This window comes from Serinus canaria, chromosome 3 (genome assembly GCF_022539315.1).
Source record: "Serinus canaria isolate serCan28SL12 chromosome 3, serCan2020, whole genome shotgun sequence".
NCBI classification, from domain to species: domain Eukaryota; kingdom Metazoa; phylum Chordata; class Aves; order Passeriformes; family Fringillidae; genus Serinus; species Serinus canaria.
This window is the reverse complement of record NC_066316.1, coordinates 7,356,065-7,381,337: the sequence shown is the minus strand read 5'-3', so window position 1 is coordinate 7,381,337 and position 25,273 is coordinate 7,356,065. Positions and strand designations below refer to the sequence as shown.

The following is a 25,273-nucleotide window of genomic DNA, read 5'->3' as shown; positions in this document are numbered from 1 at the left end:
CCCGGGCGGGCCCGCGCAGCGAGGCACGCTGGGAAATGGAGTTCCTTCTCCGGCGGGGTGGCGGCCATGCGGTGCCGGCCCGGCCGCGTCTCCGATCCTCGGCTGAAGCAGCGCATCAAGCAGGTACCGCCCGCCCGCCGGGGCACCCCCGGCACCCCCGGCACCACCGGTACCGGCAGCCGGCGGCGGGACTCGTGTATCCTCCTTTGGCTGAGGGGCCGGGAGCATCCGGCCCGCTCAGTGGCAGGAGAGCACCAAACCCCGGCCCTGCCTCTGAGGGCTTTAGTAAGGCCTTAAAAAGGCTTTGGAAAAGTCCATTGGTTTATTTTATTAATTTTAATTTTCTGTAAAGTCTGTATTTTTTTTCCTGTCATTTTTTTGCCCTCTTTAGTAGGTCTGATCTTGAGGCTGGCTGCTGCTGCTTCACAGCAGTGAAATGAATAGGGCAAAAAATATACTCAAAGTATTCATATATATATACATATATATATATATATATATTTATGTGTATATATATACAGACACGGTGTGTATCTGTGTGTATATATGCCTATGTATATATGTGTAGATATATAAGTGTGTGTATATATACACGTACCACCTATACACGTGGTATATAGGTATGTGTATGTAAATATGTATATATGTGTGTATATGTATATATTTAGTCCTTAGGAAGAACTGAAGAACTTCACAGAAAGGGTGATTGGACATTGGAATGAGCTGCCCAGGAGGTGATGGAGTCACCATCCCTGGATGGTGATCAGTCATGGGTTGGACCTGATGATCTCAGAGATCTTTTCCAACCTAAATGGTCCTGCAGTTCTGTGACACTGGCAAATGCTGTTTGTGTTTGGAAACATCTTCAGGGGTTTTATTGAATAGCTGAGAAGAGGGCAAAATGGGATTACTTCCCAAATACATGTGGGAACAACAGGGAAAACTGTGATTCCTTTAAGTGCTGTGTCACATCTTGTGATAGTTTATAAGGACTTTGCACCTTGAACACCAGGTTCCTGAGACTCTGTATAAATGTACTCCACTGCTAATTCCTTAAAATGAGACAGTGACTGCTTGGTTTAATTCACAAGATCACATTGAGTGTGCCTTGACTATTCCCAAGTGGAAAAGCCAGCTTGGTTTATGGTAGCCTTGATGTTTCCTGCAGGGCAGGAGCTGCCCGTGGGTGATCTGAAGTGCAGCATCATTTTAAAAGCTAAATATGTATTCAATTTGATTGTTTTGTATGGAGTTATTAATTCAAATGAAGGTTTGAAATCCTCCTTGCTGTGATATTTGTGATACCAGATCTTTTAGGATGATTCTATATTTTCTTCCTCTTTTTCAAGAAGGAATCCATCTTTATGGTATCAAAAGTTCTCGCTGCTGGTGTGGAGAGTGGGGGAAGAAAACAAGAATAATACATGAAATTTAGTACATTTTCTCACACTTTCATAATTGGGGTTTGAAAATGGGTTGGATTAGCTGCTGTCAGAGCAATATAAAAGCTTGAGAGAGAGAATTCACTTTATTAACATAGTTCTCTGTAGTATTCTCTGAAATGTCTTGTAAAGATTAAAGTTGTTCTTTGGAGAGTACCCCTGCAGATTCATATAGGTGGTTTCACTTTTAGGGCAGGAAATCTAAGCCAATAGGAGAATAACTGAGGAACCAAGGCAGTAGGATGGTGTGTGGGCTACAAAATCAGCTTTTTGGCTAAATAAAAGTAACAGAATTGACCCAGCAGAAGCCCCAGATGTATTTAGGGGCTTTCCCCAGGAGGCAGAGCTGCCCAGGAATCTGTGCTTTAATAAACATTTCCCAGTTCATTGGGAAATACTGTCTGATGTGTTGCAAGGCAGTGAAAAACTGATTCTGATTCTCATTTCAACTTTTAAGGAGGGCAGAATTTAAAACAGGCATATTTGCTCGAGCTGTTCTGGTGAAGTGATTGACAAAGAGTTTATTCCCTGCTCCCAATTCTTCCTTTCAGTATCTTGCAAGTAGTAAATGTGGGCAGTATGTTGACATTGGAATTCTAGCATCTGATTTGCAGAAAACCTACAGGTGAGCCAACATTTGTCTTCTTATATCCTGTATTCAAAATGTAGAATATCTTAGTTTGTTCTGTTGCATTCATTATGAAAGTTATAATTTTCTTTATGTTACCTTTATTACCAGTTGTTGAGGCTGATTGAAGCAGTAAGATTGTTTCCCTCTGCTGATATATTTAATGACTCATATTTTATTAATTCATTGCCATGATAAGATCTAGCTGTGGTTTGGGTTTTTTGTGTTTGTTTTAAATAAAAAGCTGCAGATTCATTGCAGCATGTGGGGTTTACCCCAGTGAGTTTAAAATGTGTAACACCTCAGTGCAGACAGTTGCTCAGTTGCTCAGCAGGACAATAATGTTTTTGCCCAGGTAGTTTTCAATTCTGTTTTCCATGTGCTTTTTCCACTGGGAATGATACTATATTGAAGGAAAAACCAGTTGGTGTAACCTGTTTATTTTGGTTTTCTTTCAGTGTAGATTATGGACGAAGAAAAAGAAATGCCTTTAGAATACAAGTTGCAAAAGGTAGATCTGTTAATGCAGTGTCCAAGCTGCCCAATTCTTTGTTTGTGCTTTGGCTGTTAATTCTTAACATGGTTGAACTTTTTCTCGCAGTGTTTGAAATAATCAGTAATGAAAAAGAGCGTGAAGATTTGGCAGTTTTAGAATCTGAACATGTGGCAAAAAGAGCAAGACAGCAAGAGAAAAATGAGTAAGAAGAATTTTTACTACTAAATCAATAATGACATTGCTGTTACCAGTTCTTTAAAGCTTTCTGGGTTTGGTTTATTACATTTTGGTTGCTTCAAGGTTGCAGGTGGATCCCATAGGCTTGTTCTTTAGAAGTTACCTGTAGTTATTGGAAAATTTTTTGGTGCTAAAGACAAGCAGATATTAGAGCCAATCAGGATTTCTCTGTTGTGGGGAACATACAGCTCTGATTTAGTGGACAACCTTATGGCTTCCTTGATAGTTTTCCACATAATGCCCTGTTCCTCATGCGTTTCAGTTCCTTGGTTTTGTTCTTAATTGTTTTTGGGTGTGAGAGATACTGGCCACATCTGAGAGATGAGGCTACCAGACAGGCTGTTCAGAGTCAATCACCAGTGGGTGATGAAGATTTCCTGACTCTTCACCCTGTCCATGATCCCATGGAGTGTTGTGTTTTCTCTAACCTGGGATAGATGTTAAGGATCTCATGGGAAAGTAGGGCACTGTTGTCAGAAGGATTGGTCTGGTTCAGCAGTCATTTGCTCCTATTTCCCTTGGTGAAGTGAGTCATAGTGAGCTACATCACTTTTATGTAGGTCTGTCTTTAAGACAGGTTGGCAAGCTGATCCAACTCATCAAACACTTGGGAAGGATGCATTTTTTAACTTTTCATCCTAGGAGATTGAGAGCATGGGAGTCAGGAATTTCTCTCCAGCATTAGGCTACATACCATGATTATGGGGAACCACATTGTAGAAATCACTTTTGTTTTGTTTTACAGATGTCTCACTTGCAGTTCTGCTCTGATAAATTAATAGTTTTTGTCTTCCTTCCCTGTTAAGCACAACTGGAAGTTTCACAGATGACTCTGACTATGATGATTATCCAGAAGATCTAGTAAGTTGTATTTTGTTATGATTGTTTGTATTTGTATAACACATGATTCTGTGTTGTGAAATTGCACTTGAAGAGTTTGAAAGGGGAGATAGAGATAAGGTCTAGTCAGAGTTAGCAATTCCAACTGAGAATCTGTGGAGCTGGAAGGAGGTTGTTTCCTGAAGGAAAAAGAGGAATTTGTGGTGGGGAATCACTTTTGGGAAGGCACAGTGAGAGCCTGAAGGACTTGGCTGAAGTCAAGTGGGTGAAGTGATTGAAGGAACTGACATCTCCAGCTACTGCCAAAAGAGGTGCCTGCCCATTAACAGGAGTCATTCCAGGGTAAATTGCAAGAGCTGCTGCCCCTTCAACCAACACATGCAGGTTTCTGTGCAGTCATTTGGTTTGCAGAGGAGTGGGTTGGAAGATGCGTTGCCTATTTTCTCTAGCAGGGATAATGCTGAATTATGGTTTTGAAATAGTTTTCATCGACCTCTAAATTTAAATATCCAAGTTACAACCCTGTTCCTGTATTTTCTTTACAAATGTGTTAATCTGCAGTCTACAAATCACATGAACAGTTCCCTGCTGAGCTTGTACAAGAAAGGAAATCCTGATTCTGTTCCATCCACTCCAAAAAATGAGCCAGTGGAGACCTCTCCTCATGTGAAAACAGCACCTCAAACAAGCACCCTCACACCAGAATCCAGAGGTGAAAGACCAATCTCTGATGGTGGCTGGTTCATTGATAAAACTCCTGATGGGAAAGACTTCTTCATTGACCTTTCTGAGGATGGAGAAGGAGAGGAAAAGAAACTGATTTCTGAGGTACTTTGTGTTTCACAAACCCAAGGTGTTCTAAGCAGATGCATGAATAGAATTGGCACATTTCAAGCAGCTTTGTACGGAAGGTAGAAAGTCACCAAGTAATGAGTTTCTTCCAGATTTTTTTTTGGAGGAAAATGTAGTTCTCAGTATCAAGGAGGCCCAGATTAGTGCCCATACTGAGAGAAAGATGAGTGGAATGTAGCTCTTATTTATTGCATTTGCCAGTGACCAGCCTGCCTGGCCTGTGGCTTGCTGCAGCCACAGCAAGTGGCTTCCTTAGCCAGTGGTAAAGTCTGAGTGACCCTGGAGAAAACAGGAAACTTCTTTTTATTTCTTTTCTCCTGTAATATTCCTTCTCTCACATGCACTTAACTTGTGTTAGCACTGAATAATGTTTTCTTATACCCCCTAGTGACTCACTAGAAATAAAAATTATTTCCAGTGGAGTAAATACATTTGTATAGTTGTATTCATGCCCAAATTGGATTCCTCCATGGCATGCAAATAACTGCTGTCTGATTTTGGTTAGTACTTTTGAGGGGGTTTGTTTGGTTTGAGTTTTGTTTTTTTGCTCATTTCTATGTTCTCTTAACAGAAAAAGTAACTATTGTAATCAACCCATTTAAAAATAAGACTAATCCTAGGTACAAAAAAGAGTTTCTACAAAAAGGTGTAAGTTCCTGCCTTGCTTGTCTTTATGTATATAATTTGTGTAAGTTAAGCATCAGAGACACCCATTTTAAGTTTTTGCAGGAGTTCCCTGACTTGGAAAGTTTTGTGTATATAATTCTGGTTTTTTATGTCTTAGAAATCAACAGACTTTTCTGTCTTGGAGAGTGAAAGAAAGAAGACAAAGGGCAGGAGAGCAAAAAGGAAAAAAGGAGAATTTCCAGACGTAGATGGAGAAATTGAATCCATGTTACTAAAGAAAGGTGAGAAGTTATTTTTGGTGTGTTACTCCAAACAAAGAGATACTATTAGACCATGGAATCTGTTACCAGAGAAGTGACCCCAGGCAGTTTTTGAAAGGAATTCAGCCTTAATGTTGTACTAAAATGATATTGCAGTCCTTTGTCTACTACTAAAAAATAATATTACTCTGTGTGCTCAGCTTTTTGTTTAGGCTGAGAATGTTTTGTTCAGTATTAGCAAATACAACTTATACCATGGCTAAATTTGTGTCTTCTCCTCCTTAACAGTGAGAAATAAGGGGTCAGAGCTTTACCACCCTTCAGTGAAGTTTGAGGATGTAGGAGGCAATGATGAAACACTAAAGGTTAGTTACAATTTTATTGGTGGGCTACAAGATGCACTGAATAAAATGTGTCATGAAAAATGGCAGAGAAGAAATATTGCAGAGTTCATGTGCATGGCACTGAGTAAAGCTGCTTGTACCAGCAGCAACAGGAGGTTGTTGGTTTTTCTCTAATTTTTCTTTCTTTAAGCAGTCATTCAATTCAGATTGTTAAACAGAGCTTGTTTTATTTTCCCCTATCTATAAGAACAGCAAATACTAATTTCTGCAATTGAAATGGAGATTTCTCTTGTTCTTAACAGGAAATCTGCAAGATGCTCCTTCACATCCGTCATCCTGAGGTCTACACCCACCTAGGGGTGGTTCCGCCTCGGGGCTTTCTTTTGCATGGGCCCCCTGGGTGTGGGAAGACACTGCTAGCACAGGCAATTGCTGGGGTGAGATGGCTTCACATCTACAGCTTCTTCCTTTTCTGAGTTACTTTTGGAGGGAAAGAAAATAATATTCTTTCAGAAGAGACTAGAGCTTTTCATTTTAGCCATGCTATGATAGTCTGAAATATGTTCATTTTTACTTCCTTTGAATTCCATCTGAGTCTTTACTTGATGGAACCTCATACATAAAGAGTTATGGTGACAAGGTTTTATCTGTCATTTAACTGTTTTGGGGCACTCCCAGACCACAGCAATACAGGCACAGGTGTTTTGAGAAGGGTATAAATGAAAGATAATTTTGTTAAATTTACCATACGGTTTCAAATCTAGACTCAACCTAACTACCTTACATTGATCACATTGATTCTGTTGGTTGTTAAACAGCTGATTTCTGAATTCCAAAACTGGGCCTTGCCTTGCCTGTGTGTACTGATGTTTTCAGAGCACATGACACTACTGGTGTCAATAGTTTGGGGTGATGGTGAAGCTGTTGTGCTACTGTTCCTGTTTTGGATATAAATCTAAGGACTTTTAAGGCTCTCAGTGATAACCATGGGCATTTCTTTTTCTTTAATACAGTTGCTCCTTAAATGTTACTGATTATAACCTTAAATTTAGATGCATGTAAATTACTGACTTTCGTAGTGCAGATAAAGAAAAGATATTTTTCCTGAAATGTTGGTTACACCCTTCTGACATTGTTTCAAATGTTTTAATTAAGAATATTTAGGTGTTTTCTTTCTAATGCCTTACTGTAAAATGGAACCCTTTGAATAATTTGATGATATTTAATTCTTTAGTAGGTATTTGTATGCTGGAAGGGTGCTACACTTGAGGAAAGAAGGATGTCACAAGTGAAAAACTGAGATTAAATAAATATAATGACTGCTTCTTAAATATTTTTTTCTTGAAATAATAGATTTCCAGTAGTGCTTTTTTAGTCAAATTATCTTCTTTGAGCACTGTAGAGCCTCTGGTAGCTAAGGGTTCATAAATTAGGGTTCATTTTCTTTTATATGTTAAATTAGGGATGGTTTTATATGTAATTCCAAGAGCTTGAAATAGGCTGCAACAACCTGTAGCACTACTGTGCTGCAGTCTATTAAAATTGCAGCTATTTATTTATATTTAATAGCAGATAACTTAGAGTGTGAGCTTTATAAGTATCTTACTGTACAATCCTGCACAGATATTTCTGGAACAGGAATCTGAGAACCAAACCTGGTGGGGAATACCTTCCACACTGCTAAGGAAAGCTTTGTTTTTTGGTTTTTTTTTAAGTTGGAGGATGCTCCTTATATTTTTTTAAAAATTCCTAAAGCTTTAGTCTTGAGTATGTACTTGTAGATTTAAAAGATGTCATACTGAAAAATGTTAGTCCTCAAGGGCAGCCAGCATTTCTAACCTCTGGATATATCATAAAATGTTCCTTGCTTCTTCCAGGAGCTGGAGCTCCCAATGTTGAAGGTGGCAGCAACAGAGATTGTGTCTGGAGTGTCAGGGGAATCTGAGCAGAAGCTGAGGGAGCTGTTTGAGCAGGCTGTGGTAAGGCACCCACTGGAAATAGCTCTGTGAATTGTCTTTTTCTTTGTAAAGATTGATATTTTATTGCTGTGGTTTGAATTTGAGTAAATGTGAGTGAATCTTTATCCTGCTGCACACATGACTCAAGTCCCCTCCTGTGACCAGAATTCCATTGTACTGTCATGATGTCACAGAGCACAAGGCTTTCTGTTCTGAAGCCTTGACAAAAGATGGTTCATCATAGCAATGTAAAGAGAGCAACATAAATTATTTGCATATTTGGATCTGCTTGGCTTGATATATTAAAAAAAAAATAAGAGCAGTTCATTGTTCTTTTTTGTGACAAAGGGTTGTTGCTAGTTTTGTATGGCATGGAATTGGAGTGAATGTGAGAGATTTTAGGCTTTGGCAGTCTAGGTGGAAAGCAGGAAATTTGGAACAAACATAATAAGAGCAGGAGAAAAGTTAAAGTTGAAGTCTTGCTTTTGCATGTAGTAGGAAGCAAAGAGAACGAGACAGATTGAGATAATTTGAATTTAAAGAATTGCAGATGTTTCTGGTTTTTATGGGGCTGATGTTTTATTTCTTGAGGTCAGTCTTCTGTTCCTGATCTCTGAGAATGTTCTGGTTTTCTGACTTATTTAGTTTTTCTGCTCTTCCCCCAAAACTGTTTGTAGGTATTTGAAGTATGTCCTTGAACAGGGCATAAAAGATTGTTTGTTATGTTTCCTGTTGCAGCTAAATTTTAGTTTTTAGAGAGCCTTCTTAAGAAGTTGTTCAGAATAAAATTACGTAGGTTATGGCAAGGAGTTTTTAGGAATTATGTATGTTTTGTGTGTGCAGTGATCAAGGGGAGGTCGCTCTAAATTACTGTTACAGAAATAACATCTATTGCATAAAATATGTCTAAAATAAAATCTCTTGCCTTTCTGATAGTCTACTACATTCCCTTACATTTTCCCACTTAGTTTCCGCAGCAGTTTTCGTGCAGGGGGAAATATAATAAATAATAATAATTATAAAATAATAAAAATAATAAAAACAAAATAAATAATAATATAAACAATAATAAAGATTCCTCATTATTTGGGTACTGTGGAATCTGCACGGCCTTTCCTGCTCAGGAAAGGGAATGACCAGGAGATGGCGCAGCCGGTGCTGGGAACACCCAGCGCGGCATGGGAACCACGCGGGTTTTTTACCTGGGACCTTTTGGGAACAAGATTCCGGTGTTTTCCTCAAGTATCTGTGAAAAACGCCAATCACTTGTTTTTAAAATTTTAAAAGTTTAATAGTAATAAAATGGTTATAAAAATAGTAATATCATTAGAGTAATAAAAATTTGGACAATTGAGATTAGGACAATATGAGACAATAAAAACAAAGAGTTGCAGGCAGTCTGGGTACCTCTTTCTGGGCAAAATAAGCTCGAAAAAGGACCCACGTTAACAGAGGATTAACCCTTAAAAGCAACAGCCTGGTGCATATTCATACACCTCAAACATGATGCATAAATTCCATTCAAACACAGGATTCTGTCTGGGCAGTGTCAGCTTCTTCCTCTGAATCCTGATGGCGTCTTCAGGGCTGAGTGAGGCAGGAAAAAAGTTCATTTCTTCTGATAATAGAGCAATAAATTCTCTTTCTCTGAATGATTCAGGTCCTGTGGCTGCTATCTCAGGGGCAGTACCTTATTCCTTTCTTTAAAAAATATCCCACATACATAGTTTCTATTTTAACATTATGTTATGACCTAAAACTCTAATTAACACACTACTTAAAAAAAATAATACAGCATAAATTTCTAACATAACACATGTAATATTCATTTTAATATTTGCAAAAAGCCAATCATAAAATATGCATTTTTCACAGTATCCCTTTGTAATGCTAGTGCTTTTTGGGAATATTAATGATCTTACATCAGCTAAGCACTGTTATATTAGTTACACTAATTATTAATCGGTATTGTTGTTGGCTTTTGATAAAGTTAATGGAATTTTAGAACACTTGTGGGAGTTTCTCACTGCTCATTTTGACTCTTTGAACATGGTCGGGCTCTGTAGTAGTGTTGAAGTTCCATGACCACCTACTGCTCCTTTTGTTTCATTCAGTGTGTCAGTAATGCTATTTTTGAAATTCCACAGCTCTAAGGTCACTAACAAAACAAACAACAAACCCAACCATAGTTTTCTTGGGTTTTAGTTTGTGGACTTCAGCAGGCAGTCACAATGGAATATTTAGGGAAAACATAATGCAACATACAAGTATATTTGAGACAATGTTTAGAGATTGTCTAAAGTTTAAGGTCTCATGCCTTAATTATTCCATAGCTTCAGATCAGTGAGGTTTTATAGTCTAGTGGCTCTCCAGAACAATAGAATTATTCCAGGGCTTGATTGTACAGCAGATTCCCAGTAAGAGTCACAGATTAGAAAAGCTGAAACATCTCTTTGTTGTTTTCCACACTGTCAGTGTGATTTTGTAATTATGGGTTTTCCTTGTTCCTTAGTCCAGTGCTCCTTGTGTCCTGTTCATTGACGAGATCGATGCCATCACCCCAAAGAGAGAGGTCGCATCCAAGGACATGGAGAGGAGGATTGTGGCTCAGTTCCTGACTTGTATGGATGGTGAGTTTCAGGAAGAGCTGTGCTAAAAGCAGATTAGAATTATCAGGCTCACTGTCTGTTTCCCTTCAGTAGTGGCTTGTGCTTCCTTGAGAGGAGATAGTGGCAATAATTTTTCTTGTTTTGACACAGTTTGCCTGGGAAGTAGTGGGAAGATCATAATAAATATGAAGGGGTGTTACCAAAATATTTTCACAGTGGTCTGTACAGCATTATATAACCCTCTCTGTTGTATAAACAGAAATAAGAGATTAGGACAATATGAGACAATAAAAATGGGGGAACCTGGTAAATTTATTTATAATTTATGAATCTGTTAATTTTTAAATTTTTGCTTGATTGTGCAAAATACAAGGTTTAGTTAGTAGAGGCAGAGATGAAGAGCAGTTCGGTCTGACTGATTAGTTTATCTCTGCTGACTACTATCATGTGCTGCAGAAACAGAGTCCCACAGATAGGGGAATGAAGTTTGGGCAGTGAGTATGTGTACTGACTTCATTCCTTCTTTCCCTTAGACTTGAATAATGTGGCTGCCACTACCCAGGTCCTTGTTATTGGAGCAACAAACAGACCTGACTCCCTGGACCCTGCACTGAGGAGAGCTGGGAGATTTGACAGAGAAATTTGTTTAGGGATCCCAGATGAAGAGGCGAGAGAGAAGTATGTGTTGTGAAGTTAAACTTTCTTTTTGATGCATTGATAAGTAAGAAAATAGGGTGTAGTTTAACATACAAATTAAGGAAAAGTACTTTATTGTGTTTAGTTCTGTTTGTACCTGTACACACCTGTGGGTCAGCACACACTGAAAAGTTGCAGAAGACATTAGGTGAGCATCTATTTGTCTTTTTAGCTGTGCCTGCATTTGGAATAATTTCCTTTATTGTGTACAGATCTGCTTTTAACTGTTAATGGCTTTCCTAGTGCCTTAACAGTGCAGATGATGGAATCAAATTTATCTTTTCTCGTGTTCAGGAGGTAAACATTCTGCCTTTGGTGCTCCTTATGTAACTATTAAATTAGGAACATAAATTAAAAAAAGCCCGTTTGTACCTGAAGCAACAGGTCTGGATTCTTCCATTCCATTCCTCATGGAAAAAGAGCAGTCTGGCATTAAGCTGAGCTGCAGTCATCCTGTGTTGTGTAACTGTCCTTTTTACTCCAAAGATCTATGACTAAGTTAAAAGAAATAAATCAGTTTTTGCATTTTGAATTAAAAAGGAACTGCTACTCATTTCCTCAACAGCAGAAAACATGGGAGGGGAAGTTAGAAAAACTTATGGCTTATTTTGTTATGGAAAAGAAAGAAAGGTTAAAGGACAAGTTTCTTATTCTCAAATAATATTATCTCTAAGTTGAAGAGGCAGACACTTCTGCTTGCAGTATTGCTCACTTTGCATTGTCAGCACTCAGGCCATTATTCCCCCTTGGGTCTTATATTTTTTTTCTCTTCCCTCCCTTCTTCCTCCAGATTTGCTGCCCTGTAGTTATTGTGTTCCTCTTGGCTGTGGGCAAGACATGCAGATGGTTAGAGGTAGAACCAGTGGGTCACCTGAGGGCAATTGTGTTTCTCTGATAGTTCCTAGGAATGAATATCATCATTTTAACAGTTTTCCATGTTAAAATGATGATATTCCCTGAAATAGCACAGTGTTGAAGGACAGGAGTTGTGGATGACAGAGCCATGGTGGTATGTAAAGATTGTTCACAGATTTGAGTGGAGTCACAGGCATTCATATTATTGTTTGTTTGTATTTGTGTTCCTGGAGGTGTAGGCTTACAGGGACTGATGGTTTTCTTTTTTAAATTCTTCCCTCCTCCTGCTTTCTGTTGTGTTTTGTGGAAAGCCATGGTGGTGTTGACTTCTTCCTTTATTTTAAACTGGAGTGTTTGCATAGACCTTACAAGTCCTCACAGTGTGCTGATTTACAGGGTGAGTCTTGCTGAAGGCAAGATTTGAGCTGCTGAGTTGTGGTTCTGCAGCCTTAAGGGGTGGAGTGAGATGAGAAGGTGTACCTGGAGATCTTGCTTTACCTGGTGTTTTCTTGTCCAGGTTCAGAATAAGCCATTTGGAGTCCTGAACTGTTTACACTTCAACTCAATCTATTAACTACAGCTCTTGTCAGACAGGTTGAAAAAATCTTGAGAAACAGGCTATTATCCCTAATAAAGATTGAAAGGAGATGATGAAACTTGCTAGTGGGGAGGGAAGCAGATGTAATATGTTATAATTTTAGAGTTTTGAAGAGTTTAATCACTTGGGGTTTTTAATATCTTTTCTGTAGTTACATTATTTGATCTAGAAATAAGTTGAACTAGTTTTTTTTGGAACTAGAAGTATGTTACTGATTGGACTTCTTTGGTTCGTGCTGCCTTTTAAAAATGTTTTTCCAATGAAGTGATGCTTTGCTGTTGTATTCTTGTATTCTGCTTTCAGTGGTCAGGTAAAGATAATGAAGATTAAACCAGAACTCCTCACACAGTCTGATTTCATTTGCTTCTTGTTGTAGATGTTTCTTCAATAAATAAATTTCTAGAAAGTGGCATGGAACAGCCAGTGCAGCCTTAGGTTGTTAGGAGTACATGGTCAAATGTATCAGTGGATAACTCGAGTGCATCTCTGTGGTACACTGATACCTACCCTGTCAGTTGTTAATATTAGAGTTGAAAGGTGACCTGTAATACTTAAGTCACCAAAACTACTGATTAGCAATGCCTGGTTGAGGCTGTTGATTTTTGTTTAAGAAGTGACAGGAAGTTTATAGCACAGTTCTGTGGGTTTCAGTGTTGGTTATTTCCTACTTGAGCAAAAACTTCCCATTGTGCTTCTTCAGTTCATGTGGACTGAAAGAGACATTAGATGCTGTTTGTTTCCATGTGAAGAAAAAGAAAAAAAAAAAAAAAAAAAAAAGAAGAGCTTTCTCTCCAGCTTTATATTTTCTTTTTTTTTCCCCTTACTTGATTAGAATTCTTCAGACTTTGTGTCGCAGGCTGAAGCTCCCGGAGTCGTTTGAGTTCCGCCACCTGGCGCGGCTGACTCCGGGCTACGTGGGGGCTGATCTGATGGCCCTGTGCAGGGAGGCAGCCATGGGCACAGTCAGCAGGGTCCTGATAACACCTGAGGAGCACGGCAGGAAGCACACACACTCTGGTGGGAGCACAGCTGAAGGAAGCCCAGGGATAGAAGCAGACATCCTGGAGGAAGAGGGCACCAACCAACCAGAACTTCCACCTAAGGTATGTGTTCCTTGAAGGGTGTGTTTTTAACATCTGAGGAGTTGAGCCATTTTAGAGTTATGAAAGTCATTACTCATAAATTCTCAAACATCCACAGCCAACCTAATATTAAATTTAGATTTAGAAATGGCACCTTCTAAGGCAGGAGCATAACTGTGGTATTTGCTGGGTCCCCAGGATGAAGGAGGAATTGAGACTCTGACTCCATGTTCTCAGAAGGCTAATTTATTATTTTTTGATACTATATTATATTAAAGAATGCTATACTAAATTATACTAAAGAATACAAAAATAATACTTAGAGAAGGCTTAACAAGAATGATAATGAAAACTCGTGACTCCTTCCAGAGTCCTGACACAGCTGGATGGTGATTGGTCATTAAGTTAAAACAATTCACATGTTGGATAAACAATCTCCAGCTACATTCCAAAGCAGCAAAACACAGGAGAAGCAAATCAGATAATTATTTTTTTTCTCTCTGAGGCTTCTCAGCTTCCCAGGAGAAGAATCCTGGGTAAAGAGGATTTTTCAGAAAATATGACAGTGACACATAACTCCTAATGACTCATATAATGGGCCTGGAAAAGTGGATCCCAAACCCCAGTCCTCCTAAAAATTATGTTCCTGTTGTATACAAGGTGTGGTTTTACCCTGGGAATTTTTGTTTTGTTTGTGCTGTGCTGTTTTGTCTTCTTAACAGAGCAGAGTTTCGAAGAGTGGCTATAAAGTGTATTGAGTGTAACAAATTTTAAAAGTATCAGACTTTAACTGAGTATTTTGCACCAGCTATTTGCTGTGCCCTCTGTGAAATGTCTGTGATTATGCCTGGGGCTCTTCCCTGGCCTGGTAGAGTTACAGTAACCCAAAGTCTAGAAGTATTTATGCAGCCTTTGCCTTCCAGCTATGTGATTACTTGGGGTAAATCACATGTGGTGTCTAGTACCTGTAGCAGGTTTGAGGAGAAGAGAAGCTGTGAAAGTGCAGCTGGATCTCTGTTGCAGAAAATAGTATTTCAAGTGCCAGAATTATTCTCTGGCCTAAGTAACATGAAGGTTAGTGAAGCAGAACAACTTTAGATAGAAATCCTTGGTCCTGCTTCTCAAAATTTGGAGTCTGTCTATGCCTCCATTATGTGCAGGCCTCCTAAAGATTTGTCTGCAGATAAGTGGGCTGAAATGCACATTGGGCTCATGTTCTGTTTTTAGGAGGGCTGTCAGAGAGCAGTGGTGCTGTGATGACAAGAATCAATATAAAAAGCTGTAGTAAGCCTTTGTATTAGTGTAACATAAGCATGGTGCTTATACCTCCCAGAGCTTCCTGGGGCCTGCTGTAGCCAGAAGAAAGTGGGGAGGGGCAGGTAGCTGCAGCTTTTATCAACATCACCATGATCAAAGGGGTCATTGAGAATGAGGAAGTCTAATCCTAACAAAGCCATGTTTTGATAGCTGGCAGGAGGTTGACATAGTCTAATACAGGGTATTGTCATTAAAGCCCTTGTATTATGTTTATAATGGAAAAATAAACATACAAAACCTTTAAAAATCGTTCACACAATTCAAGTAAACAAACCCAGTGGTCTTGGCTGTTTCAGAGGTTCTCTCAATGGCTCTGTTAAGAGGAGGAGGGAGGACTTAAAAGGAGGATCAGGCATTCTAAGCACTTTTATTTCTTTGTGGTCAGTTGTAGAGCTATCCTAGCTGAAATTGATAGGAAGTGATACTTTTTCTTTCTACTCCTGTAGGAAAAACGTTGAAACTAAACAGACTGTTTACTTTTTTTTTTCTCCCTCTATTTTATAATGAAAATCCTGAAACAGTTTTATTTCTATTTCAGTTTGCTTTGATACTGCCTTTCTGTATTAGAATGGGGATGCATTTATGTTATGAAAATCTAAAGTTCTTTGATGGAATATTTTCTCAATTCCCCATATGGAACTGATTGGAGGAATTGGATTGTACCTCCCTTGGTCACTGTGGTCTGCAACATGGGGCAGTGCAGAAAAGCATTACCCTGCATTTCTGTCCTGTTTGCCCAAACTTTATCAGGTCCTGACTGCAGAGCCAGGTCTGACCAGGCTGAGGAAATGATGTTAAAATTCCATGGTGTTAAATCCAAGTGTATGTTCTACAAGTGGTTTAAGAGTTTTAACAATTTATACAGAACTGAATATTCTGCAAATTGTTGGAATTGTGCTGTCCAGCAGTTTTCCACTTTCTCTTGAAAGCAGTTTCTTGTTAAAAGCAGAATTAATACATATAAATAATACATGTTTTGGAAATTCCAGCATGGAAATACCTTTGTCCTAGTCAATGTGGGAGAAACAGTAGGAAGGCAAAAAACCATGTATTTTGCCTTCCAGTTGCTGGAAGGCAAAATACATGTGCTAGCTCATTTTCTGTAGCATCTAAATCAAGATTTTAAGCTCAGCTCCATGCCTTCAGACCTGTTAAATGTATACAGAGCTTCCCTGAAACATTTTTATCATTTATAGTAATTTATATATTTTATGTGCCTTGTATGTAATAATGTGATTGATAGTTGAAGTGTGGCTTTGAAAAAGCCCTTCAAATGGTTCTGGAAGTCTAACTCAGTTGCATAATCTTTTTGTCTTCTTTTTCATGTATGTTAAGGATGAAAAAACCCTTAAAGTGGTTCTGGAAGTCTAACCCAGTTAATTTTTTTCTCTCCCTTTCCATGTATGTTAAGGATGAATTGCAGAGACTTTTGGATTTGCTGAAGGAGCAAGCCCCCTTGCCTGAGGAGCAGCTGCAGAAGCTGTGCATTGAGATGAATGATTTTATTGTTGCCCTGTCATCAGTGCAGCCCTCTGCCAAGAGAGAAGGCTTTGTCACAGTCCCTGATGTGACATGGGCAGACATTGGAGCCCTGGAGGATGTTCGGGAGGAGCTGACTATGGCAATATTGGTATGTCCCAACCTTCCTCCAAAGGGCTTTTGCACTCCCCCTGTGCAGGAAATTAAACTGTTTATTTTCAATATTTATTTAAGGTATAGGGGTATTTTGCAATTATTGTATTTGTGGAGTGCCCCGTGGCAGGGAGGAATGATGAATGTGACTCCATGTTCTCTGAAGGCTAATTTATTATTTTATGATACTTTATTATATTAAAGAATACTATACTAAACTATACTAAAGAATACAGAAAGGATACTTACAGAAGGCTAAAAAGATAATAATGAAAACTCATGACTCTTTCCAGAGTCTTGACCCTGATTGGCCAGTAAATCAAAACAACTCACATGAAACCAATGAAACAATCTCCAAACACATTCCACTTGTGAGCACAACACAGGAGAAGCAAATGAGAGAAGAATTTGTTTTCCTTTTTCTCTAAGGCTTCTCAGCTTCCGAGGAGCAAAATCCTGGGCAAAGGGATTTTTCAGAAAGTATGACAGTGACACAATATCTTTATTTAAAATAGTCAGGCTTGTATAATTTACTTCAGAATTTGTTTCAAGTCTGCCATTTGTATTTAATATTTTGCTTTTTGTATTCATGCTTTCAGTGTCTTTGTATTGCTCAATCTTTAAGTATTCTAGAAGCTGTGTACCAATAACCTTCGTTATGCAACTACCAGACAAAGAATTGGGGACTACTTAGCTGGAAGCTTAGCAATCTTGCTGCCAATCAGAGGGAAACTCAACATTAACACCTTTAGGTAGCTTTGGTGAATAAAATCTTTGCCTCTGAATAAGGATATTTCTCCCATTTAGGGGTAATTAGCAGTGGAAGATACTGAGGTGCTGATTGAATATTTATTCTTTTAGTCTATAAATAACGGGAATAAAGAACTTGCCATGAATTATTTTTCATCCAGCTGTAACTAAAATGCAAAGTTTCATGTTTTCTTTATGCCAGAGGTAACAATGAGAATTTCTTTTTTAGGCACCTGTGAGAAACCCAGAGCAGTTCAAAGCTCTGGGCCTGACTACTCCAGCTGGTGTCCTGCTTGCAGGGCCTCCAGGGTGTGGCAAAACACTGTTAGCTAAGGTAATGCATTTTCTAAACATCATCAAAAGCACTGCAGAATCCTCTTGAAATGGATGGTTTTGTATGATTAGATCATAGTGCAAGAATTTGGCCTTTTGTACCACATTTCATCAGAAATCTAAATTTAGGCATTTGTGCTGAAGTTACTTGATTTTTCTTGCATAAAGTTACAACTTTGCTTGAATGGAGTGGGAATTCCTGCAAAACTTGAAGAAATGAAGTTGATAAAGAAGTAGCAAAGATGAGAAGAAGCTCTATTGGATAACCACTCTATGGAATATTTTACTGTAACTAAATTATGTGTTTGGGAGTATTCTGCAACTCTTACTGAAAATGCTGTTTTGCTTCTTGAGCATTTCAGTTCTTAGCACATCTCCATGTAAATGCAGATAATCATTCAAATTTCAGATGGTTCCTCATTTTGTCTTCAGGTGCTCTTATGGAGTTGAATATCTCTTTAACTCCCATAGTTATTGGACATTCTTCAGCTGGTGTGGGGGGTGGGGTGTGAATCTGGAACTGCCTCATCAGAGAGAGAGAATACATTGCTAAATTCCCTGCTCCCCTCCCACTCTTAATGGCATATAATTATACTTTGTACTGCTTTCTATATTTTGCAAACAGTTGCTGACTGTGTGTTCCTCCCCTTATATTTGTTTATTACTCCATGGACAGAACCCAGGCAGACCTGATAAATGTTTGTTTTATATCTATATTTATATCTTTATCTATATCTATCTGGCTTTATCATTTCTACAGGCTGTGGCAAACGAGTCTGGACTGAACTTCATATCTGTGAAAGGTCCTGAGCTGCTAAATATGGTATGTGCTAATCATGGGGCTTTTGTTATTTATGGAAATCTTGTCCAAAACGTGGGGCAAGCAAAATTCCTGATAATTACACAACTGTTACTGGTGCAGCTGAAATTGCTTTATTTAAACCCTCCTTAAAGTTTTTAGCAGTGAAGTTGTTCATACGAAAAGAAAAAAGTCACATGTGCAGCTTAAATATTTATTTTAGCTTAAATTACGTGGCAGGTAACCCTTCTTGACTTGAAGTAGGGTTTCTAAAGGACCAATTACATACATCACTGCTTTTCCATAGAATGGTGATTTTAAATGTCAACAGATAAAAGTGCTGTAGTTCAAATTCTCAAAGCACTGGACTTAGAAGTGCTCTGATGTAACTTCAGTCCCTTTCAAAGTCAAGAGAATGTGTTGAACTGAGTGGCTGCAGCTCCCATGTGGTGAGGCCATTGTCAGTAATGTGGAAGCTGAAACCCACATACTGGATTTGATTGATCTCTTCCAAATGTTTTTATATGTCTGCTTCAAGTACTGATACAGGCAGGAAATACAGCACTGAAGTTAATGAGGAGCCCAGCTTCTTGTGGAATACAGAGAAAATGGTTGGCTGTGGTTCAGAGACTGTTAACATATAAATTGAATCAAAACATGTTTGTTTGGAAAAAGTTAAGTGTTTGCATTTACAACTTCATAGCCCCTGTTCCTACAATTCAGCATTCAAAGTGAAATTCTGGCTGACTTTTCAGTTCCCTGCCACCAAGCCCCTGTCTTCAGGCAACAACTCTATGAACTTCAGATGTTCATTGTGTTCACATTGCTCACTGGGTTTGTTCGTGAACAGCTGAACAACAGGGTCCTTAATTAAGACTTATTTGTTAATTCTCATCACCAAAATGATGGCAAGTTACAGTTCTTGCCCAGAAAAAAGGAATTCTGTTAAACTCTGAATTGTCAAAAGTCAACTAGCGACAGTTCCCGTGTAAATCATGATCAGTAAGGAACCAGAGAAAAGAGACTGTTGTCAGAAAAACCAGATTACAATTCTCCCTTGCAAAGTACCTTAAAGAGTGTTTAAAACTATTGATTTTTTTTTTTCCCAAGCAAAATCTTTGTGCCCTACAGTGTTTCAATGTTGTTTCTCTTGCTTTTTCAGTACGTGGGTGAAAGCGAGCGTGCTGTACGCCAGGTGTTCCAGCGGGCCCGGAATTCTGCCCCCTGTGTGATTTTCTTTGATGAGGTTGATGCTTTGTGCCCTCGGAGGTCTGACAGGGAGGTGAGTCTGCCTTGAGGTATCTCCACAAATAAATACTCTGTTACAGCTTTTGGGACATGGCAGGCAACAGAAGTAGCCAGAAGGGTATTTCCCAAGTATTACCCCAGTATTTCCCAAGAAAGGCAGTCCATTGGGCTTTTATTTGAGGGAAATAATGTTGGTCAAGTTTTATAAAGCTTATCTCTTTTTTTTGTATGCATATATGAAAAAAAAAAAAATCCAGAGAAATTCAGGTTAAGCTGTAGCCACATTTCTCTTCACAGAGAAAAGCAAGGCACAATTCTTCCCAAGAATATTTCTGCATTTCACATCCTCTGAACCTCAGAGAAAGGAAAAACAATTCTCATCTTATTTGCTATGCCTGTGTTGTGCCAAAGTAGAATGCAATATGGAGATGGTTTACCCATAGTGATGGTGTTTTGTTTTCTTGGCCTGTCAGGGCCAAGTGTGTGTGTGTGGGGACTGTTGGCTGACAGTCACAAGATTCAGTGCAGTGTGTGCAAAGTTGAGTGCTTGGCAGATTCAGTTTAGATGTAATGTAACATAGTGTAATATAATATAGAATAATATGGTATAATAAAGTAATTAATTAGCCTTCTGATAAGATGGAGTCAGATGCATCATTTCTCTCCCCCTTGTCAGAGGCAAAAATATCATCAATATTAAGCTATTTGTTTATAGGATGTCACTACTATGGAATTACTGTTTACCTCTCAGTAGCTCACCTGCTTAATATGTTGTTTAAGTGGTTTCGATATTTAAGAACTCTTTTCCCTCCAAAAACTGAGAAATTTTGTATCTTCTTGTTGAGGCAGATATCAGAACAACTAGTACAAATATTTATATGTACTCCTTTAAGTGAGTCCTTTAGTTTTGATGGGAAAGAAAAGGTTTGCCACGTGTTAAAATACATGGGAAGTGTGTAGCTAGCCTGAATTTGGGATGGAGAAGGAATCCACGATGCAGCTCCATTGAAAGTGTGAAAAAGAAATTCTTTTCAATAATATTTCAGTGCGGGGAGTTAGTAGATCTTTTGTTGCTTTTACCTTGAAATATTTACATTCCTGCTGTTTCTTTGATTTGTGGACAAATTTCCCCTTCCAAAGTCAGGAGCCAGCGTGCGGGTGGTGAACCAGCTCCTCACTGAGATGGACGGGCTGCAGAATCGACAGCAGGTTTTCATTATGGCTGCCACAAACAGGCCAGGTAAGGACCAAAGGTCAGAAACAAGAAATCAGACATCCTTGGTTCTCTTTTAACAAAGTCATGTGTTCCTAAATATTTGATTTCTGCAACTAAGCCTGTTCTATACTTAAAATTACAGTGTCTGCTCAAATCCAAAGCTTTTCTGATCAGTTCATCAGTTCATCACGTTCATGTGGTATTGTGAGATAAAGCAGTCTCTTTAAAATGTGCCTCACTTAGCACCTGGTACCATTGCTGTTAAAATGCTTTGAAAGACCTTTGACTGCTGTGGTTTATTCCTTGCAATGTAGAAGCAGAAAAGAGACCTAGAATGTGTGGGGTTTTTTTCTTTTTTACTGCTTAAATTGATTTTCAATCCAAATCAGCTTTATAGTTTTCTGCTATATTTTTTTTTTCCTGCCTTAAGACATCTGTCTCATGTTAAGTCATTTTTCCATTTGTTTATCTTTTGCTTCCTGGGCTCTATGTTCCACGCTAGACTCTCTTTGGAGCAGTTACTCTTCTGTTGCTTCATGTCCAGCTTGGATATTAACAGCTGTCTTTGCTCCCTCTCTGACTCTTCAGGTTTTGGCAGTTCTTGCAATTCCAGAAGCATCTTCTCAGTTAATAAGCTAAACACTGATACCTGCTTTACAAGCATCCTGTGTTCTACAGGCAACTTTATCTCTGTTTTTGGGTTTGTTTTGTATTATGGAGAAACCTTGTGTTTTATAGCAAGAAACTTGTCTTTCCTGAATTTGAATTCCATGTAGAAGCTGTGGGTTGTAGATAAAGGAATTTGTTGTCAGTTTAGAAAGAAACAAGCACGAAGGTGTTGCACTTCCTTGGTTGTGATTATTTTTCTGAATATTGCAAGTGAAATGAAATACAGGGTTACAAGTCTGTCTTGGTAAAACCATACTAGTGTGAGTACCACAATTCTGGAAAGAACCTTTGCACCTAGAGCAGGTATTTGGCAAATTCCTACTTAAAGTGAGACACAGTTATTTCTTACCTGCATGTATTAAGTAAGGACAAGATGTAGTTTTGCTGAGAAATGGCTTAACAAGAAAAAAGGTAGCATGGCTATTTTGGATCTAATTTGGAAGGTGGGAAAGTTAAAATATTTGATATTGCTTTTGTTCTTTAAATTAAGAAAAATTTGGTCTGAAATCATCTATAATAGGCAGCTATTAGGTGGTGGTTTTTTTTCCAATGGTCAAAAGCTTCAAAGATTTGGAGGAAGCTCTTCCTATGTCTCGAATTCTTTGCACCATGACAGACTTTCAAGCCTTCCACGTGGTGAAGTATGAGCAGTAGGGGCTTAAATCTCTTACCTGCTTGTACAAATTCTTTGACTTAAAGTATCAGGTTTTCCTGGCATGAGTTTGCTGCTCCTGGGCTATCTAATACAATGCAGAATAGAAAATAAGGTTATGCTGTGCATAGATGCACTTGGATGTACCAAGAGTGTTGGTGGGAGTGTCACCAAGTTGCCTTAGCAAAGAGATCTCTCCCTAAATTAGCTGTGCTGTTGCAAGCATTTGTATCAAGCAGCCCTATTTGGAAGTGTTTCACAAGGGCTTCATATCTAATTACTGACTTGTCATTAGCTCTGGCTGCTAGCTTGGGCTGGGAATTCCAGCCCTGTGGAAGTGAGGACACATCCAGCTGTACTTCCTGCAGTGCCTCCTTAGCCGGTTGGGCAGGGGGCCAGTCCTTTTTTGGGCTGCTCTGTGTCACTGTTCTGAGCCAAGGATTCCCCTGTGCAAGCACTCTAGCAGCTTCACCAGGGCCAGCTTAGGGTAAATATTGCTCAGATGTTAATTTCAAAATATAAATATTTATGTGTGGCAGGTTTGTCCTGATTCCTTGATTTAGATATACAATGATTCTGTGCTTGCTTACAGGTCTGATTTCCATGCATATATGAAATAGACATCTATTCAATTGTTAATTCCCCTCTCTATAAGGCTTATGTGAGGTTCATTTTTACCCTTATGTGGTTAGAAAGTACCTGTGGAATTGCTTTAGGATATTCTTTTTTCCCCCTTCAGTTTTAAAAGTCACTATCACCTTTTTCAGCTGCAGTGTCAGATCTACTGCTTGACCATACAGAAATAGTTAAAATTACAAAACTTTACCAAAGAATGAGGTTTGGGCTCTTATTTGAGGGCAGCTAGGAAATGTGCAAGGCATGAAATCAGCAGTGTATTATTAGTCAGTGACATGGGTTAAAAAAGAGGATTTGAGGTAAAAATGCCAAATGTAAAGAAAATGCAAAGGCAGGGATACCAAATACAATGAATTTCTGCTTATTGAATTTGTAGATGAATTTATATCCTTCAATTTGGTGGTTTTATCTTGATAAAGATACAAAGAGTTGTTTTGCCAACATTAATAAAAGGGTTTTTTTCAGCTGGAAGATGCCATTTGTATATATATGTGTGTGTGTGTGTATATACATACACATTTTGGGAAGGTTTAGACCATAAATTTTTCCTGTGATATATGCATTTGTCAATATGAGGAAATAGAGTTTCATCAGAACAATTTCTACTGAAGTTGTGGTTAAGTTGGGGAAACTGATGTTTCTCTCCTGTAGTTTATTCACTGTTCATGGGCCCTAGGAGGAGGCAGTGTTCACCAAAGGAGGTTTTGCTGGTGGGGTCTGGGTAGTTGAAAGGAGCACACTGCAGGTAGAGAGCACTCTTAGTAAAGCACTCTTAACCACCTGAAGAATGCAAAGTCCAAGCAGAGACCTGTAGGACAGGCATGGCTTAGACTGGCTACTATATTGAAGAAGTTCCCCCAAACAATTAAAGTTGTGCTGCCTGAAAAGGTTTTTAAATCTTTGTAAGATTTTTCTGTCCTAGTTGTGGTGAGTAGAGGTGCTGCTGGGAAGGGGAGTTGTGTAATGGAAAGCTAAATAACATATGTGTCCCAGCAGAACTTCTGCAGTCTTCCTCTGAGCCAGTGCTGTGAAGTGTGAGAGCTCATGGTTTTTAGTCCATGTTGGTATAATTTATTGGGAGGGAAAATGGCTTTTCAAGATGCTTCTTTTTTTAGAGTGATGGCATGCATGGTAGCTTTGAGAGCTGGTTGCTTGTACTGTTCATGATTGTTGTGTTTGCTTAAATCATTGTGCAATAGGAAGAGTCTTCTCTCATAAGTTATTATTACTGTTGTTGTTATTGCTATTTTTATTATTGTTTAGGAGTAGTTGGGATAGCAGTGGCTCAACCACTTTTGGCATCAAGGTGCATTCCTGGCACAGTTGATACAGTGAGGTGTTGGCACCTGGTATTTCTGTGAAATGGTGGTGGTTTATAACCCATGGCTGAAAACTGCCAAATTCTCTTTTCTATAGCCTTTAAACATTTGGAAGGCTTTAATCCCATTTTGGCAAAAGGGTAGGCACAATAGGTTGGTTCCTTTGTTTATCATCTACAGTCTGCAAGTGGTAATTCTTATTCTGGCAGTGCTGAAAAAAGCCTTTGATATGCCCTAAAAAGCAGGATATTTGAATGTTTTTTGCACTTACTCAATGACTTTAAATGTCCTCTGCAGATATTTCTTGACTCCTTCTAAATTAGCAGGGATGCAGTATTCCCAAGTCAATCTCTTTCCATCCAAATGCAGAATCAATGTCAGACTTTGTCTGAAGAGGATTAAACCTTTAAAGCACTCAGTATTATTAGAGAGAGAGAGGGGAAAAAAATAGAGGCAGAAATGTCTTGTCTTGTTAGCACCTTCATGGGTCAGAATAATTTAATTCTTTTCCAGCCTACTTCCTTTCCCAGATTCAAGGCTAAATACTACACAGCTGCCAAACACTACTGTTGAATGAAATCAATAATTTCCCACAACTTTCTAGCTACCAGTTTGAATTTCAGGATGGGATACTGCTGCTTTCTGTTCTTCTCTTACTTCCCCAGGCTTTGAGCATTATAAACTCCTTAGAGAAATGCTGACCAAGGCATCAGCAGCATTTCCCCTGGGATCTAGGGAATTGTTTGTCATGTGAGGAAACAGACAAGACAGTGATTTTAAACTGCACATAAATTGTGATGATGTCTTGCTTTTATTCATGGCCTCTTTCTCTAGCTTTGTTAAGTTAATTCTTGCAAAATGCTGTTACCTTTGAGCACAATCCTAGTTTCAGTGAGTTCTATTTTTGTTGGCAAGTTTATTTTCATTTTTTAGAGCTATTCACCTGAACCACATGTTTTGAAACACAATTAAAAAAATAATCACCAGTCTTTAACAATAGTTACAGTTTGGGTTTGGGCATTGTTTATGTTTTTACCTGTTTATACATGTTGTTGAATTAAAGGCAGGATAAGATCTAAGAAAAGCACTTAATACATGAGGCATGGAACAATTTCTTTCATAATAGTTCTAATTCACACAAATTATATTTCTGCATTTCAGCAGCCCTTGAGTGTTGT

General features: G+C 38.7%; 1 protein-coding gene across 2 annotated transcripts in view; it reads left to right on the top strand.

Moving 5' to 3' along the window:
• NVL (nuclear VCP like) overlaps positions 1–25,273 on the top strand; it is a 39,893-nt gene continuing 14,620 nt past the window's right edge. The window contains exons 1-18 of one of the 2 annotated variants that reach the window (XM_030236562.2): positions 1–123; positions 1,994–2,067; positions 2,529–2,581; positions 2,672–2,768; positions 3,610–3,664; positions 4,205–4,471; positions 5,280–5,403; positions 5,671–5,747; positions 6,029–6,163; positions 7,604–7,705; positions 10,197–10,314; positions 10,827–10,971; positions 13,275–13,545; positions 16,253–16,471; positions 17,453–17,557; positions 18,317–18,379; positions 19,518–19,637; positions 20,744–20,843. In XM_030236562.2, coding sequence (XP_030092422.2) covers positions 67–123; positions 1,994–2,067; positions 2,529–2,581; positions 2,672–2,768; positions 3,610–3,664; positions 4,205–4,471; positions 5,280–5,403; positions 5,671–5,747; positions 6,029–6,163; positions 7,604–7,705; positions 10,197–10,314; positions 10,827–10,971; positions 13,275–13,545; positions 16,253–16,471; positions 17,453–17,557; positions 18,317–18,379; positions 19,518–19,637; positions 20,744–20,843 — 2,182 coding nt within the window. In that variant the 5' untranslated portion in view covers positions 1–66. Of the gene's footprint in view, positions 124–1,993; positions 2,068–2,528; positions 2,582–2,671; positions 2,769–3,585; positions 3,665–4,204; positions 4,472–5,279; positions 5,404–5,670; positions 5,748–6,028; positions 6,164–7,603; positions 7,706–10,196; positions 10,315–10,826; positions 10,972–13,274; positions 13,546–16,252; positions 16,472–17,452; positions 17,558–18,316; positions 18,380–19,517; positions 19,638–20,743; positions 20,844–25,273 lie in introns of both variants that reach the window. The other variant, XM_050972310.1, reaches the window with a different exon arrangement.